The sequence below is a fragment of the Ostrea edulis genome, chromosome 1, assembly GCF_947568905.1.
Source record: "Ostrea edulis chromosome 1, xbOstEdul1.1, whole genome shotgun sequence".
In the NCBI taxonomy this organism is placed as follows: Eukaryota; Metazoa; Mollusca; class Bivalvia; order Ostreida; family Ostreidae; genus Ostrea; species Ostrea edulis.
The window spans coordinates 24,724,864-24,739,897 of NC_079164.1; the positions used below are offsets into that span (position 1 = coordinate 24,724,864).

A 15,034-nucleotide genomic window follows, 5' to 3' on the forward strand; every position below is an offset into this window, starting at 1 on the left:
GAGGCTTAATCCTGGGTTATCAGATTGAGCATTTATATTTAGTATCCCATTGATTTTGTCAGCCCTATATAAGGAGCTGACTCAGATTTACTCACTCTGCTAGGTTAAAGAACTCTAAGGTTTGTACTTTTCACATGAATTTCGTGTTCGCCTCTTATCTTTTACATAGAGTAGGAAATGAACATAACATTGAGTTAGGGAACTATTTAGATTTTACATTATAATATGTAAATACATGTACCTTAGCAGAGTCAATTTACTTGGTTCAGGGTAGTATCAGATATTACTTTTTCAGAGTTTAAGTGTTTAGGCTATCTCAATGTTTCTATAGTTAGCCTTGTCCTATGTTACTTTTAGATGTATGGAAGCCTTTTAGTGTTATAACACTATATTTATGCCCCCATTCAAAGAAGAGGAGCATATTGGTTTGCACCTGTTGGTCGGTCGGTAGACCACATGTTGTCCGCTTAATATCTTAAGAACCATTCACTTGATCGTAATATATTTCATATGTGGGTTGGTTATGAAAAGAAGAGGACCCCAATTGTTTTTCAGGTCGAAATGTCAAGGGTCAATCTACTCTGGACATAGGAAGACACTGCCTGCTCAATATCTTGAGAACCCTTTGCTTGACAGACACCAAACTTGGTACACTGGTACATCTCAAGGAGTAGATTTGAGGTCATATGGTCAAAAGTCAAGGGGTAAACTGGACGTAGTAATATATTGTCTCTTATGTTTTAAGAATTATTTGCTTGATTGACACCAAACCTGGTACAGCATAAGGAGTAGATGACCCCTATTGATTTTTAGGTCACTTGGTCAATCCACTCCTGACATAGGAAGATATTGTTTGCTCAATATTTCGAATTGATGATACTACTATCAATCAAATTATGCATGTGTATAACCCTTTTCAATTTTGCACCATGGGGGCTTATATGTTTTACAAACACCTCATGTTTTATAGTTTGTGAAAGCTTGTTAGGGTCATAACTTTAGATTTTCTTATTATGGTACTTGCCCGTCAGAGACTGGACATATTATGGTATGGTGTTGTCTGTCCGGACCTTGTAAGATGGGATACAGACTGAACCGTAAGCTCTAGAATCTTACAACTTGGTACATTTGATCACCATAAAAGGAAGATGCTTATTGTTTTTTAAGGTCAAGGTTGTAGGTTCACTTAATAGGAAAACCTTGTTTGAGAAAATTACAGATTCTTGAACTGAGTATTTTGAGGAAACATTACATAGAAAGTACATGATTTGTCAAATTTCTCCCAATATTCAACTGAGAACCTTATTCTGCAGAGTATTTGTATGGGTATGGAAAATGTGTATGTGGCTATGATTTTGATTTTTGTTTAATTTGTTGTTGTTGAAAATTACAGGTTTAACCGAGTCAGTTTTTGAGGAAATATACATGTATTAAATAAATGACGGTTTGACCTTTTAACTCCTCTCACAGTTTTGAAGCTAGGGTCTTTGTAAATAACTTCTTTGGTGTTTTAGAATATTTACAGATTGTTGATCATGGTCAATTTTGGGGAAATATTTTCCGCAGAGCTCTAGTTGTCTATCTACCGGCCTCCTGTCACTTTTAAGTTTAGGAGCTTTTATTCATGGAAAGAAAGTATGCGACAACCTGATGATGGCTGATACTATTTAAAGCCTTTTTATACGTCCGTCTTAAGACGGGACGTATTATGGTATGGCGTTCATGTCCGTCCGTCTGTTAGCTTTTTCGTGTCCGACCCGTAACTTAAATACTACAAGGCCTAGAATCATCAAACTTTGTCTGTAGATACATCTTGGGTAGAAGGTGTGTCGCACATTAAAACCAGGTCACTGTGACTTTTCATTAAGAAGATATCCGTCTGTCCGTCCGTCCGTCTGTTAGCTTTTTCGTGTCCGACCCGTAACTTAAATACTACAAGGCCTAGAATCATCAAACTTTGTCTGTAGATACATCTTGGGTAGAAGGTGTGTCGCACATTAAAACCAGGTCACTGTGACTTTTCATTAAGAAGATATCCGTCTGTCCGTCCGTCTGTTAGCTTTTTCGTGTCCGACCCGTAACTTAATTACTACAAGGCCTAGAATCATCAAACTTTGTCTGTAGATACATCTTGGGTAGAAGGTGTGTCGCACATTAAAACCAGGTCACTGTGACTTTTCATTAAGAAGATATGGCCATATATGGCAAAAACTTGTCCGACTCATAACTTGAAAACTATTAGACCTAGAATCACCAAAATTGGTCAACTAATGCATCTTAGGTAGAAGGTGTGTCGCACCCTACTTTAAGGTCACTGTGACATTTAATTAAGGTGATATAAAAAAAAATGTTTTAATGGGTACAATCTATACTGTTAACAATATGTGACGGGCATATCATGTGCCGTGGCGGTGCACTTTATTCTAGAAATGGCATAAGAAAAACACCCTATGTAACCTTTTCTGCTTGTACTCATTTATTTTTATTGGAAAACTTATTACTTGTTATCAGCTACTCTAAAACAATATTGACTTGTGCTATAATAAATTTGTAAACTTTACAAGTCTTTTCATTTCAAACAAGGTGTTGAACAAGTTGTTGAACATCATCTGGGATTCACAACCAAACAGGTACAACATGGAAACAGTGTGTTCCATGATTTCTGTAGTGTAACAAGTCCAGCTGATCCCAAGTACACTGTACTATTGACAACGATTGTTTTTGATAAGCACAATAGAAGTTCTACTTTGGGAGAAGGTATAATTATTTTAGTCCTAGCATACACTGCTTCCTGTTAGAGTTAGGGTGCTGTATAACTTGGTACCTCTTTGAGATAAAATGCTTTATCATCAAATCATAAAGCATCTTCCCTCTAACAGATACCAGATTATAAAGCACCCTCCCTCTAACAGGTACCAGATTCTATAAAGTACCTTCCCTCTAACAGGTACCAACTTACAAAGCACACTTCCTCCAACATGTACCAGATTATAAAATATCCTCCATTTATAATCTGGTACCTGTTAGAGGGAGGTTGCCTTATAAGATGGTACCTGTTAGAGGGAGAGTGCTTTATTAGTTGGTACCTGTTAGAGGGAGAGTGCTTTATAATCTGGTACCTGTTAGAGGGAGAGTGCTTTATAATCTGGTACCTGTTAGAGGGAGAGTGCCTTATAAGTTGGTACATGTTAGAGGGAGAGTGCTTTATTAGTTGGTACCTGTTACAGGGAGGTTGCCTTATAAGTTGGTACCTGTTAGAGGGAGAGTGCTTTATTAGCTTGGTACCTGTTAGAGGGAGAGTGCTTTATAATCTGGTACCTGTTAGAGGGAGAGTGCTTTATAAGTTGGTACCTGTTACAGGGAGGTTGCCTTATAAGTTGGTACCTGTTAGAGGGAGAGTGCTTTATTAGTTGGTACCTGTTAGAGGGAGGTTGCTTTATAATCTGGTACCTGTTACAGGGAGAGTGCTTTATTAGTTGGTACCTGTTAGAGGGAGAGTGCTTTATAATCTGGTACCTGTTAGAGGGAGAGTGCTTTATAAGTTGGTACCTGTTACAGGGAGGTTGCCTTATAAGTTGGTACCTGTTAGAGGGAGAGTGCTTTATTAGTTGGTACCTGTTAGAGGGAGAGTGTCTTATAAGTTGGTACCTGTTAGAGGGAGAGTGCTTTATAATCTGGTACCTGTTAGAGGGAGAGTGCTTTATTAGTTGGTACCTGTTAGAGGGAGAGTGCTTTATAATCTGGTACCTGTTAGAGGGAGAGTGCTTTATTAGTTGGTACCTGTTAGAGGGAGAGTGCTTTATAATCTGGTACCTGTTAGAGGGAAAGTGCTTTATTAGTTGGTACCTGTTAGAGGGAGAGTGCTTTATAATTTGGAACCTGTTAGAGGGAGAGTGCTTTATTATTTGGTACCTGTTAGAGGGAGAGTGCTTTATAATCTGGTACCTGTTACAGGGAGGTTGCCTTATAAGTTGGTACCTGTTAGAGGGAGAGTGCTTTATTAGTTGGTACCTGTTAGAGGGAGGTTGCTTTATAATCTGGTACCTGTTAGAGGGAGCGTGCTTTATTAGTTGGTACCTGTTAGAGGGAGAGTGCTTTATAATCTGGTACCTGTTAGAGGGAGAGTGCTTTATTAGTTGGTACCTGTTAGAGGGAGAGTGTCTTATAAGTTGGTACCTGTTAGAGGGAGAGTGCTTTATAATCTGGTACCTGTTAGAGGGAGAGTGCTTTATTAGTTGGTACCTGTTAGAGGGAGAGTGCTTTATAATCTGATACCTGTTAGAGGGAAAGTGCTTTATTAGTTGGTACCTGTTAGAGGGAGAGTGCTTTATAATTTGGAACCTGTTAGAGGGAGAGTGCTTTATTATTTGGTACCTGTTAGAGGGAGAGTGCTTTATAATCTGGTACCTGTTACAGGGAGGTTGCCTTATAAGTTGGTACCTGTTAGAGGGAGAGTGCTTTATTAGTTGGTACCTGTTAGAGGGAGGTTGCTTTATAATCTGGTACCTGTTAGAGGGAGCGTGCTTTATTAGTTGGTACCTGTTAGAGGGAGAGTGCTTTATAATCTGGTACCTGTTAGAGGGAGAGTGCTTTATAATCTGGTACCTGTTAAGAGGGAGAGTGCTTTATAATCTGGTACCTGTTACAGGGAGGTTGCCTTATAAGTTGGTATCAGTTTTCAAACAACAAATATGTAAAAGTCTTGATATCCTCTATGGAAAATAACATTTCAAGTTGATTTAAAGTGTACACATTGTTAATTGTAATTAAGCGTATTTCATATCAATGTGCTGTCACAACATTCCGTGAAATTATGAATACTACGACGTTCTAATGGTGTATCAAGATTTTAAAATATTCTGCCCGAAATTTGTACATCAATGATTTAGAAATATCAGTCTAATACTTTGGGGAGGGTGTGATGCTAATACATCCATTATAACACACGGTACCTAATATGCATTAAAAAAAATTATATGTTTATGCATAGAATTGCCATTTTTCTCAATTCACTGCAACAGTGTATCATTCTTGTTAACAATGTAGATTATTAATATTTGTCAGGGTTTTTTGATACTTGTTTATGTAATATATGTCTCTTGATTTAGACGCGGGTTGTGTCGAAAATCTGAGTTTTAAATAATCAACAGTGTTGTGCTTCTCATTTTTAGAACCGATTGATTTGAATATGATTGAAAGTATTCATGTTTCCTACGTAATTGATAATAAATATACATGTGTTTCCCAACCACAATTAATGGAGCTCCAACATGACCTATTTTACCTAATATTGGTCTATCAAGAAATAAGTATAAAAGAATTGACACACGACGATTATTCGTACGAATCATTGTGAATTATAAATTGGCACGAGGGATAACTCGTACTTACATAAGATGAGATAACTCGTGGTCGTCACCCTGTAAGCGGTACCAGATAGCCTCGACCTTCATTATCACCCTACATGATGTAAAATCATGGACTTTCAGGTGAGCTAAGTTACCCTTAGAGGCCTATGTAATCCCTGTTAAGGAGTCTATATGTTTGACTTCATTGTTTTCTAGCCCTTTATCAGTTTTGTTTTGTTCCAAAGCCTTATAGTCAATTATTAGAGAGGTGTGGAATTGGCCTCAACTTGGGAGATCCCAGGTGGTACATATACCCTTAAAGGCCTATATGACCCCTTCTAAGGGTTCTACATATATTTCACTTTATTGTTCTCTACCCCTTTATCATTTTTGTTTTATTCCACCCTATAGACAACTATTAGAAAGGTAAGAAAAGTGGCCCCACCATCGGAAGGCCCCAGGTAGTACCCCTAAAGCCCCAAACTGATCACGAGGACGGAAAATGATAGCTCTAGGGGATCTCCTTCCTTGCCTGCATACTCCTTTTGTGGACTCTCCAACGGTTACGTTGTTACAGTGCCCGCATCGTTATTCTTGACATGATAAACAATAGAACACAATACATGCACGATACGATAGGATACACGATAAACCTGATAAGCGATATTCACGATAGACCTGATAAACGCAAAACACGATAAACGATCTTCACGATAAACGGAAAACCTGATAGAAATGTTGTAAATTTAGAAGCAATTTAGACAGAACGAAAGTTTGATACCTACACCATAATTACATTGATAATAATATTGAAGGATGTAAATATTCAATATATACCAAAAAACGTTTAATTTCTTTAATCCACGGTCGTACTGTTTATTTTTAAGAAATATCTTTAATGGTATTTTTTTTTTACACCTTCACAGTTAAAATAAGAAAACTAAACTATATACAGTATTTGTTTCATTATTTGAAATCTATATGAATTTTCTCAGCCAATGATTCTAAAACTTATATTGTCACCTAATGTTTAATATGAAAGGTGAATATAACGAACAGTGATCAATCTCATAACTCCTATAAGCAATATAAAATAGATGGTTGGGTAAACACGGACCCCTGGACACACAAGAGGTGGGATCAGGTGCCTAGGAGTAATAACCATCCCCTGTCTTCATTATGACCCTACGTGATGTAAAATCATGAACTTTCAGGTGAGCTCAATTGTACTTAAAGGGCAATGAGACTCCCTTTAATGGTTCTTTATGTTTGATTTGATTGTTTTCTATCCATGTATCAGTTTTGCCTTAATGTAAATTATTAGAGATGTATGAAAATTGGCCACACCCTTGGGAGGTCCCAGTTGGTACTCCCACAGCCCCAAACGGAGGGTGGAAATGATAGTCCTAGGGGTACACTTCCTTCACTGCATACTCTTTTTGTCGACTCTTCAAAGATTAAGTGATTATGAAATATTAACATTCATTTAATTGTGTTATTGTTGCACTCAACTTCTTACCCTTGTAAAGCGCCCTGGAGTATTTTGTTTTATATAAGGCGCTATATAAATTTATTATTATCATCATCACCCAATGTGATGTAACGTTAGGAGCTTTCGGGTGACCAAATTGCCTTCAAGTATGAAACTTGATAATTAAGAATATGTTTACTAATTTATATCTATTATGTGTTACTTTGTAGTATTCCATCTGAGTACTCTCAGTACTTTGATGAAATCTCTTATTGGCTGCTGGTTAGTGACTGCTAGCTTCAGTCTACATGTGGTAATGAAGGTAAATTTCGTTTTTCATCAAGAAACTCTTTATCATTTGACTGGAATGAATTTAAAAAAATTGAATAAATTTTAAACCGAACCATTTTAACAAAACAATCACGTACTTTACTTGGATTGACTGATTTCATGCTACAGTTTCACAAAGGGGGTTCACAACAACAGTTGTATAGGGTATCACTTGCGTAGGTAGACTGCGTATAAAAATGTACACAAGACTCCGGCCTTAGTCATACCTCACGGCTGGCAAGATGGTGAAGTACCTCTGTTTCATCCTTTGTGTCGCCGGTTTCTGGTTCGCTAAGAATGCAGACGCCCATGGCCGTCTGATGAAGCCTTGTCAGAGAGCATCGCTGCATAGATGTTACCAAGATCAGAACTTTCCGGCAAACACTAACGACATGGCATTGTTTTGTGGGGGAAAAGGGGTAAGTTGTACATTGAGGAGCAATCAATCGGATATAAGGTGTCATGTGTGTAGCTTTATGAAGAATCAGCTATGCGCTTTTTATTCTACTGATGGCGAAAGTTTCATGTTGAAGTCAGTCAGTGGTCATCTTCAATTAAACTTCTCAGTTGCGACAGAAGAAACAATTAATGATCTTTGAAAAATACACCGTTTATTACAGTGATTACAGAAAAAAATATTGTCATTATATATGCACACACCTGTGTTACTTTCCAGTTAGAACATTCTTTTGGATATATGTGTTATTGTAGATACATGTATATAATGAATATTGAAATCCTTCAATTGATACTTTTATCAACACAATGTGATCGGGGCTGTAGCCACAGGGACTGTAAATGTCCTAGTAATAATAAACAACTGAAATCGAGAGAACGATGACGTATATCTTTGTTATGTTAAGAACATGTGGCTTGAAATTTGACATGCAAGTAGTTGAAACATTAATCTATGCAAGGAAAACGACAGATTACGCATAGCGTGCCTAGTTTAAGAATTTTTAAGCATTTGAAGCGAGTGGTTAGTTTTTTATCTGTGTCAGAGTTAGACCCCTTTCTATATTTATGGTATCACTGAGTTCGGATCCAAAACGGGCTTAGCCCCTGTGGTTGTAGCTATCAACATATCGTTCTGTCGTTCTGCTTCTCAATTTACAACATTTCTATCAGGTTTTCTGTTTATGGTGAAGATCGTTTATATCGTGTTTTCTGTATATATGCTATCGTATCGCGCGTTTATCCTGTCTTATCGTGTGTGTATCCTATCGTACGTGTATTATTAGTTACACAGTTAGTTAGTGACCTGATACGGAAAAATACATGGTGTGAAAAGAAAACGGGTTTTCTTTTCACACCATGTATTTTTCCGTATCAGGTCACTAACTAACTCTGTAACGAATTTATCACATCGAAGACCTCTAACTGTATATGTGGGGGTCTATATCATACAACTTAGTCAAATGTCTTTCCTTTTGACACGGCTGCAAGTCGAACCCGACGATAAATAGAATTACTCGCCCAATCCGGATTTTACTCGCATGACACGGTTTTTTTCACGGCGTCATGTGACCAAGATCTGACCAATTAGATTTCAACAATTTTGTCTGAGGCGTGATAACCTATCTTATCGTGTGTCCATCATATCCTATCGTATGTTGTGTGTATCGCATCCTATCGTACGTATATCGTGTTCTATCGTTTATCAGGTGAAGAATAACGTTGCGGGTACCGTAGTTATTTCCCTATGAATTCCTCGGTTGTAAACAATGCGCGTATAATACAGATAAACGACTGGGAATTCCAATCGAGATGAAAGTAGAATATAAGTCTTAGAAATAAACTTTTTTTTTTAAAATACATGAGGTATGAACTGAGATGCTACACGCCAGGATACTTTTCATGAGAAGTACCATGTAGGCTGACATGAAGCGTCACACTCATGTATTTTAAAAATAAAATGTATTTCTTAAACGTCCGTTCTCTGTTACCCCTTTACACATACACCATTATTCAAACATGTATATATATATTTTCTGGTTCAATACATTTATTCAATTCTTTTAGTCAGGATATTTACAAGTGCCCTTACATCCCAACCTGACCAGCGGGTATGGGGGATGTACAAGTGCATTAAACATGTATATCATAACATACATAATTATCCAAACATGTATACATTAACATATTCGTACCCTGTTTATGATAATATTCTCACTCTAGCATGTATACATATGCACATCTTGGACATGAACTATGTTATTCCTTTAAACTTTTGAAAACCATGACAAAATATAAATAGCAAAGTTTTTAAACCCTGAGTCATAATTTCTTCCGTCATTAATCCCTAATATTACCCCATCTTTCTTCGGACCATCAAATGAATGAGTAAAACCGGAATTTGAATCTATTATCGATTTTACTGCATTTATACGTAGACTCAATGGAATGTTAATGGAGGAAAATGTGGAATATGCGGTGATCCCTACAATGGAGCGAAGCCCCACGAAGCAGGTGGAAAGTATGCAACAGGATTCATAACAGAGACCTATCGTCAAGGGCAGGAGATCGACGCGACAGTTGAACTTACTGCAGCACATCGTGGGAAATTCTTCTTCAAAATCTGCAAACAAACTAATGACTACATTGAGGTGACCCAAGAATGCTTAGACAAATCACAGTTGAAGGTAAAGTTTAATAGCTTGTTTGAACTACCGGATATAATGAGTTTTCACCGGTCAAGGGTGACGTACATATATCCTTAACAACGGAGGGGGGGGGGAGATAAAACATTCTCAATGTTGCGGCCTTGAGCACCATACATACATGTGCATGTAGGTCAATATTTGTGGCACTTTACTAGATTTTCGAATACAAAATGCAAAAAAAAAAAAAAAAAAAAAAAAAAAAATTAAAAAGTGTAAAAACAAAAACCCCACGATAAACTGTCTAGTTATTATCATTCTTTAGTGTCCGGAAGTGTTCTCAAAAACGATTCGATGGATCAATGTCTTTACGGGGTGATAAAAGGTGACGTTAAAAACACTATTAAATTTCTTATGAATGATCGAAACATTATGAAATTTATACTATATGTACATGCATATGATACGAACAATGGCAATAAATTGGCCCTATCAATCTAATAAAAGAAGAAAATTCGATGAAATTTTTGTTGTAGGTTTATGATAAGAATACCTAATGATTGGTATACAGGAAAATTCCTTAATCAAATTCGCGTGCGTGTGAATGCGCGTGTGTTCTTTGGTTAAAAGGACTGATTCCCGATTTCCCCATAGCTTTGGTTTTTCACTTTTACGGTATAATGTTTTGAAAAGGTTTCAGAAAAATATCAAGGTTATATATTATGATAGAAGCTCATTATAGAGAGGTTATTATATGTTTTGTAAACAAAGATTGAGGTGTGTTATTGTTTATGAAGTTTTCAAAATAAATAAATATCAATCTAAGTTTATTATTATATATTCTATTTCAAGTATTTTTCAGGTAAAATGTGCCATTTAAAAGTTACATTTAAATGTGTGACGGTACAAACTTAAGATGCTTTAAATTACCATATAAACATCTCACTGGTTTGTTTGTAAACATAGAAAGAGTTAAGTCTTTGTTTGCATAACACAGAGTTAAGGCTAAAATATTGCTCTTATCCTTGCATTCAGAAGGTCCACATTTTGGTTGTCAACATTAAATGAGTATTTTTAATGTGTAATATCAAAATATGAATTTTGTTTTCTTTTTTCCAAAATCGTGAATCAGTCCCTTTAACATATAAAACCAAGCATTTCTCTATAACATGATATGTTGATTTTAAATTTATGCGCTTGTGTTGAATTTTGATACAGTTTGATTTAATTAAAAACGAAAGATGTTGCCACCCTTTTGAAGATGTAGAGATGCAAAAACAGAAGTATAGGTCAACATCAGAAATTCACACATTTTTGTAAAACAATAATATGAATAGATAAAAAATTGTTATAATGACAAGTTTTAATGTTAGCAATTTAGAAAAACTGCTTATCTATAAATTCGTATGAATTGATTGTGGATATTTAGGAAAAGTTTGTATTATAGACACGCAGTAGAGGAATACCAGCATATGAGTTATTACCCTTGACAACAGTTTTTAAAATTAGGAATAATTGATTATCCAATAGATGCAAATATCAACTTTTTCACTACCAATAATTTACATTTTTTTTTTATTTTATCCAATACATATATATAAAATTCCTCTGAAAGATATATTTCTATCATGCGCAAAGTTTAACTTAATAAAGATGTTTGTAAAAACTTATGACATCACAGGAGGATCGATCTACTTTAAAAGTCTATAATTTTCTTATTTAAAAAAAAAAATCGGTTTGAAGATCCTTTTGTAAATTTATAGTAAGGTGTTTGACACACAGGCATTGCCATCGTGCGCATGCCCACAGATTGATTTTCATTGGATAAATTAACGCTTTAACATGTATATTATTACATTGTATTTTACAAATGAAGGAAATGACAAATGTTTGGTGAACATTTGGTCTTCGTTACAACTAGCACTAGTTTCTTGGATGTTTTACAGGTAGTTCAGAATGGCGAACTCAAGGACTACTATGCAGTAACAGAAACTGGATCCGCGATGATTAACATAAAGTTGAAGCTGCCGGACGATTTGACATGTGAACACTGTGTCTTTCAATGGTGGTACACTACTGGTACATAGAATACTCCGTTTCTTAACTTAAAAGTTTGAACGTTTACTTTAAACAGTCTCGGTGCTGCCAAATATAGGATATAGAGCTAAGTAGGATGTAAGAATAAATAAATATTTTACAACACTTACTTTGGTAAACTGCAAAACTTAAAAGAGGATTAATTAATTGAAATACATGTAGTTCTAGGGTATCATAACCATTTTATGGAAGTATACACCATATGAAAGAATGTTGAGGAATATCATTTAATTTGGACGCGGGGCCAAATTTGGCCCCAAACGTACCTTGTCCTTTATCCATTGATTTGGGAAATACATTAATTCTTTTTATAGGAAACAATTGGGGACGGTTTCCTGGAGAAAAGGGATGTCTAGGTTGCGGACCACAAGAAACCTTTGTGAATTGCGCTGACGTCAAAATTGAGCCTCGGGATGAAACCCCGAAACCGGTGACAAAGGTTACGACTGCACAACCAATCACCAACCAACCTCAAACAGTGCGACCAGGTACATGTCACCCATCTTGCATTGCCGGACAGTATCTGTCTTGTCAGTCTGTTAAATTGCCTGGAATCATAGGCGTTAACGATTGGTGCTACTTCATGTGCAAAGATCACTCACCAAACTGTCCTAATCACTGTAGTTGCACTTGCAAACCTGACCAACAATGCACCATCAAACCCGTGTTTGAGTTTCTCGTCGGACAGGATTTTTGCGATTATCTCATTATGATTGCCCCTAATTCTTATTATCTCAAGTATTTCTGCGACTGTATCTAATACAATATGTTTCTATTGATAAAATTGCTACACTGTATAAGAATAAAAAATCATATTATGTACATCTTTTTTTTCTTTCTTTTTTTCATACATGAATACATGTAATATAAGGTTATTTATAACGTCGCGGAAGTATACGTTATTCGATTCATTTTTAATAGGCAGAATACAAGAATATCTCTTATTCACGATTTTACCCAAAATTTTGTTTTTCACTTTTAATGATCAAACTCTACTGTCTAATGTGTTTGAAAGATTTCACATAAAAATTAAGGTTATACATCATCACAGAAGCTCATTTTAGAGAGTTTATTATTTGTTTTGTAAACAAAGATTGCGGTATGCTATTGTTTACGAAATTTTCAAAAGAAATGGATATCGATCTAAGTATTATTATATCTTTCACATTTCAAGCATTTTTGGGGTGAAATGTGTCATCTAAAAGTTAAAATTTGTTACAATGCAAAATTAGGATGCATTATATTGCAAAATCAAAATTTCACTTGTTTGTTTGTTTACATAATTTCGAGTCTTTGTTTACATAACACATATTTAAGGCTAAAATATTACTTTTATTCTTGCATTCAGAAGGTCAAAAGTTTGGCTGTCAACATTAAATGAGCTATATTTCTAATGTTTAACATCAAAAATGAAAAATATTTTTATCAAAAATCGTGAACCAGTCCCTTTAAAAATAAACTATCACAATGGTGCACTACATTTTGTTTATATATGTTACTATGATAACCAAACTTATGGTGGCATAGTTCTGTCACCACATATCAGATAATTATGTCGACTTGTCAGATCTTTGTGTTGTCTTGTCAAATCTTTATGTCAAATTATCAGATCTTTTTGTCGACTTGTCACTTATTCACGTGTTTAAAAAGTCAACAGGAAAACGTGTCCATGCCCAGTTTGTGCCATCCAGTTGACAACATAGTTTTATGACAAGCCAGCAAGTCAACATAATCATCTGACAAGTCGACATACTGTACTCATCTGACAAGTCGACATGTTGACTTGTCAAAAAATTATGTCGACTTGTCAGAAAATTATGTCGACTTGTCATATAATTATGTCGATTTGTCAGAAAATTATGTCGACTTGTCAGATAATTATGTTGACTTGTCAGAAAATTATGTGGACTTTTCAGATATTATGATGACAAGTAGATGACAGTTAGTGGTATTAACACGCTTTAATAACAAGATACTGAGTTCCTAGTCATGGTGATTATTTTCTGACAAGTCGACATTAAGATCTGACAAGTCGACATAAAGATCTAACGAGTTGACATAAAGATCTTACGAGTTGACATAAAGATCTAACATCTGTCAAGTAGACATAAAGATCTGTCAAGTGGACATAATTATCTGATAAATGGTGGCAGAAATATGCCACCACATAAGCTGGAAATAAACCCTAACTACTGTATTCAGGGTTCTCTTTTCTATCCTTGCAAACAGTTTCACCTCGTTTGGAAATTAGCATTGACATTAATAAAGACAAGAAACATTGGTACATGTACAAGCCATTATTATTATTATTATTATGTTCAAGCCAAAAGGGTAAGTATCACCACGTGCCAACACGTAAGTGACTTACCTTAGCGGACCACTGATTTTTTTTTTTTTTAAATGAAGGTGGGGTGGGATGTTAAAGTACAAGAACTTTGCTTTGCCAAGCCCCATTTTCTTAAATCGTGAAATCGTTCTCTGTTACAATACACATTGAAAATGATATAGGATCCACATGTCTACAATTTGAAATAAGCGAGTTTGATAAGAATTTATGAAATCGTAATTTGTATCCGTTCGATATGAAACATAGTCCTCCACTCTAAAGGAATCTCATATCAGTGACTGGGTTTCTAAACATCATCAACGTTATTGGTCGTTTGTCAACATTTTATTCTGTACTTCACTGCATGTATTTTAGAAAACAGAAATGAACTGTAGGAAAAGGTCAGCATTGCTATTGTGTTCATTCGCATTTTCACAAAAATAAATGGGCGGGAGCGTAACTACATAATTGGTCGTTTGTCAACATTTAATAAAGAGGGCGTTATACAGTACAGAAGCGGCAATCTTCTCTAATCAGGGTTCGGTGCCTGGTATTTCAACACTCGTAACGTAGGACTGACCCTCACCCAGAAAATAGACAAGTTCTCGTTAGCAGTCTTGACTATTACAATAGGTTGGAAGTTTATATCAAATTCAGCCCATTGTAATCAACAGAAATTTGACATGAAAGATTTATAAAGACTAGAGGTAGGTTTTAATTAAGAAAAAATCCAGATGAAAAATGTAATATGTAAAAGAAATATTGTGTCCGTGAGGAATTCGAACCCGGTCGTTTTAAAAGAGAAAACATCTCTCTACATTTCACAGTGAACGACCTTACCCATTGAACCACACCGTTGACA

General features: G+C 35.7%; 3 protein-coding genes and 1 long non-coding RNA gene across 4 annotated transcripts in view; 3 read left to right on the plus strand and 1 right to left on the minus strand.

The window, feature by feature from the left end:
• The window catches only part of LOC125646969 (uncharacterized), a 202,350-nt gene extending 199,790 nt beyond the window's left edge, over positions 1-2,560 (plus strand). Inside the window, exon 6 of the transcript XR_008799729.1 lies at positions 2,143-2,560. The gene's annotated coding sequence lies outside the window, so the exon portion shown is untranslated. The remainder of the gene's footprint in view (positions 1-2,142) is intronic.
• LOC130051287 (uncharacterized) overlaps positions 1-2,560 on the plus strand; it is an 8,018-nt gene extending 5,458 nt beyond the window's left edge. The window contains exon 5 of the transcript XR_008799725.1: positions 1-2,560. This exon is cut by the window's left edge and continues 381 nt beyond it. The gene's annotated coding sequence lies outside the window, so the exon portion shown is untranslated.
• LOC125663759 (uncharacterized) overlaps positions 1-7,482 on the minus strand; it is a 22,402-nt gene extending 14,920 nt beyond the window's left edge. The window contains exon 1 of the long non-coding RNA XR_008799730.1: positions 7,377-7,482. This is a non-coding gene — a long non-coding RNA (uncharacterized LOC125663759). The remainder of the gene's footprint in view (positions 1-7,376) is intronic.
• On the plus strand, positions 7,392-12,658 carry LOC130051286 (uncharacterized). The gene is made up of 4 exons (XM_056153123.1): positions 7,392-7,568; positions 9,543-9,791; positions 11,696-11,828; positions 12,161-12,658. The coding sequence occupies exons 1-4, from the start codon at positions 7,392-7,394 to the stop codon at positions 12,604-12,606; spliced, it is 1,005 nt and encodes a 334-aa protein (XP_056009098.1). The 3' UTR covers positions 12,607-12,658.
• Positions 12,659-15,034: the final 2,376 nt, after the last annotated feature.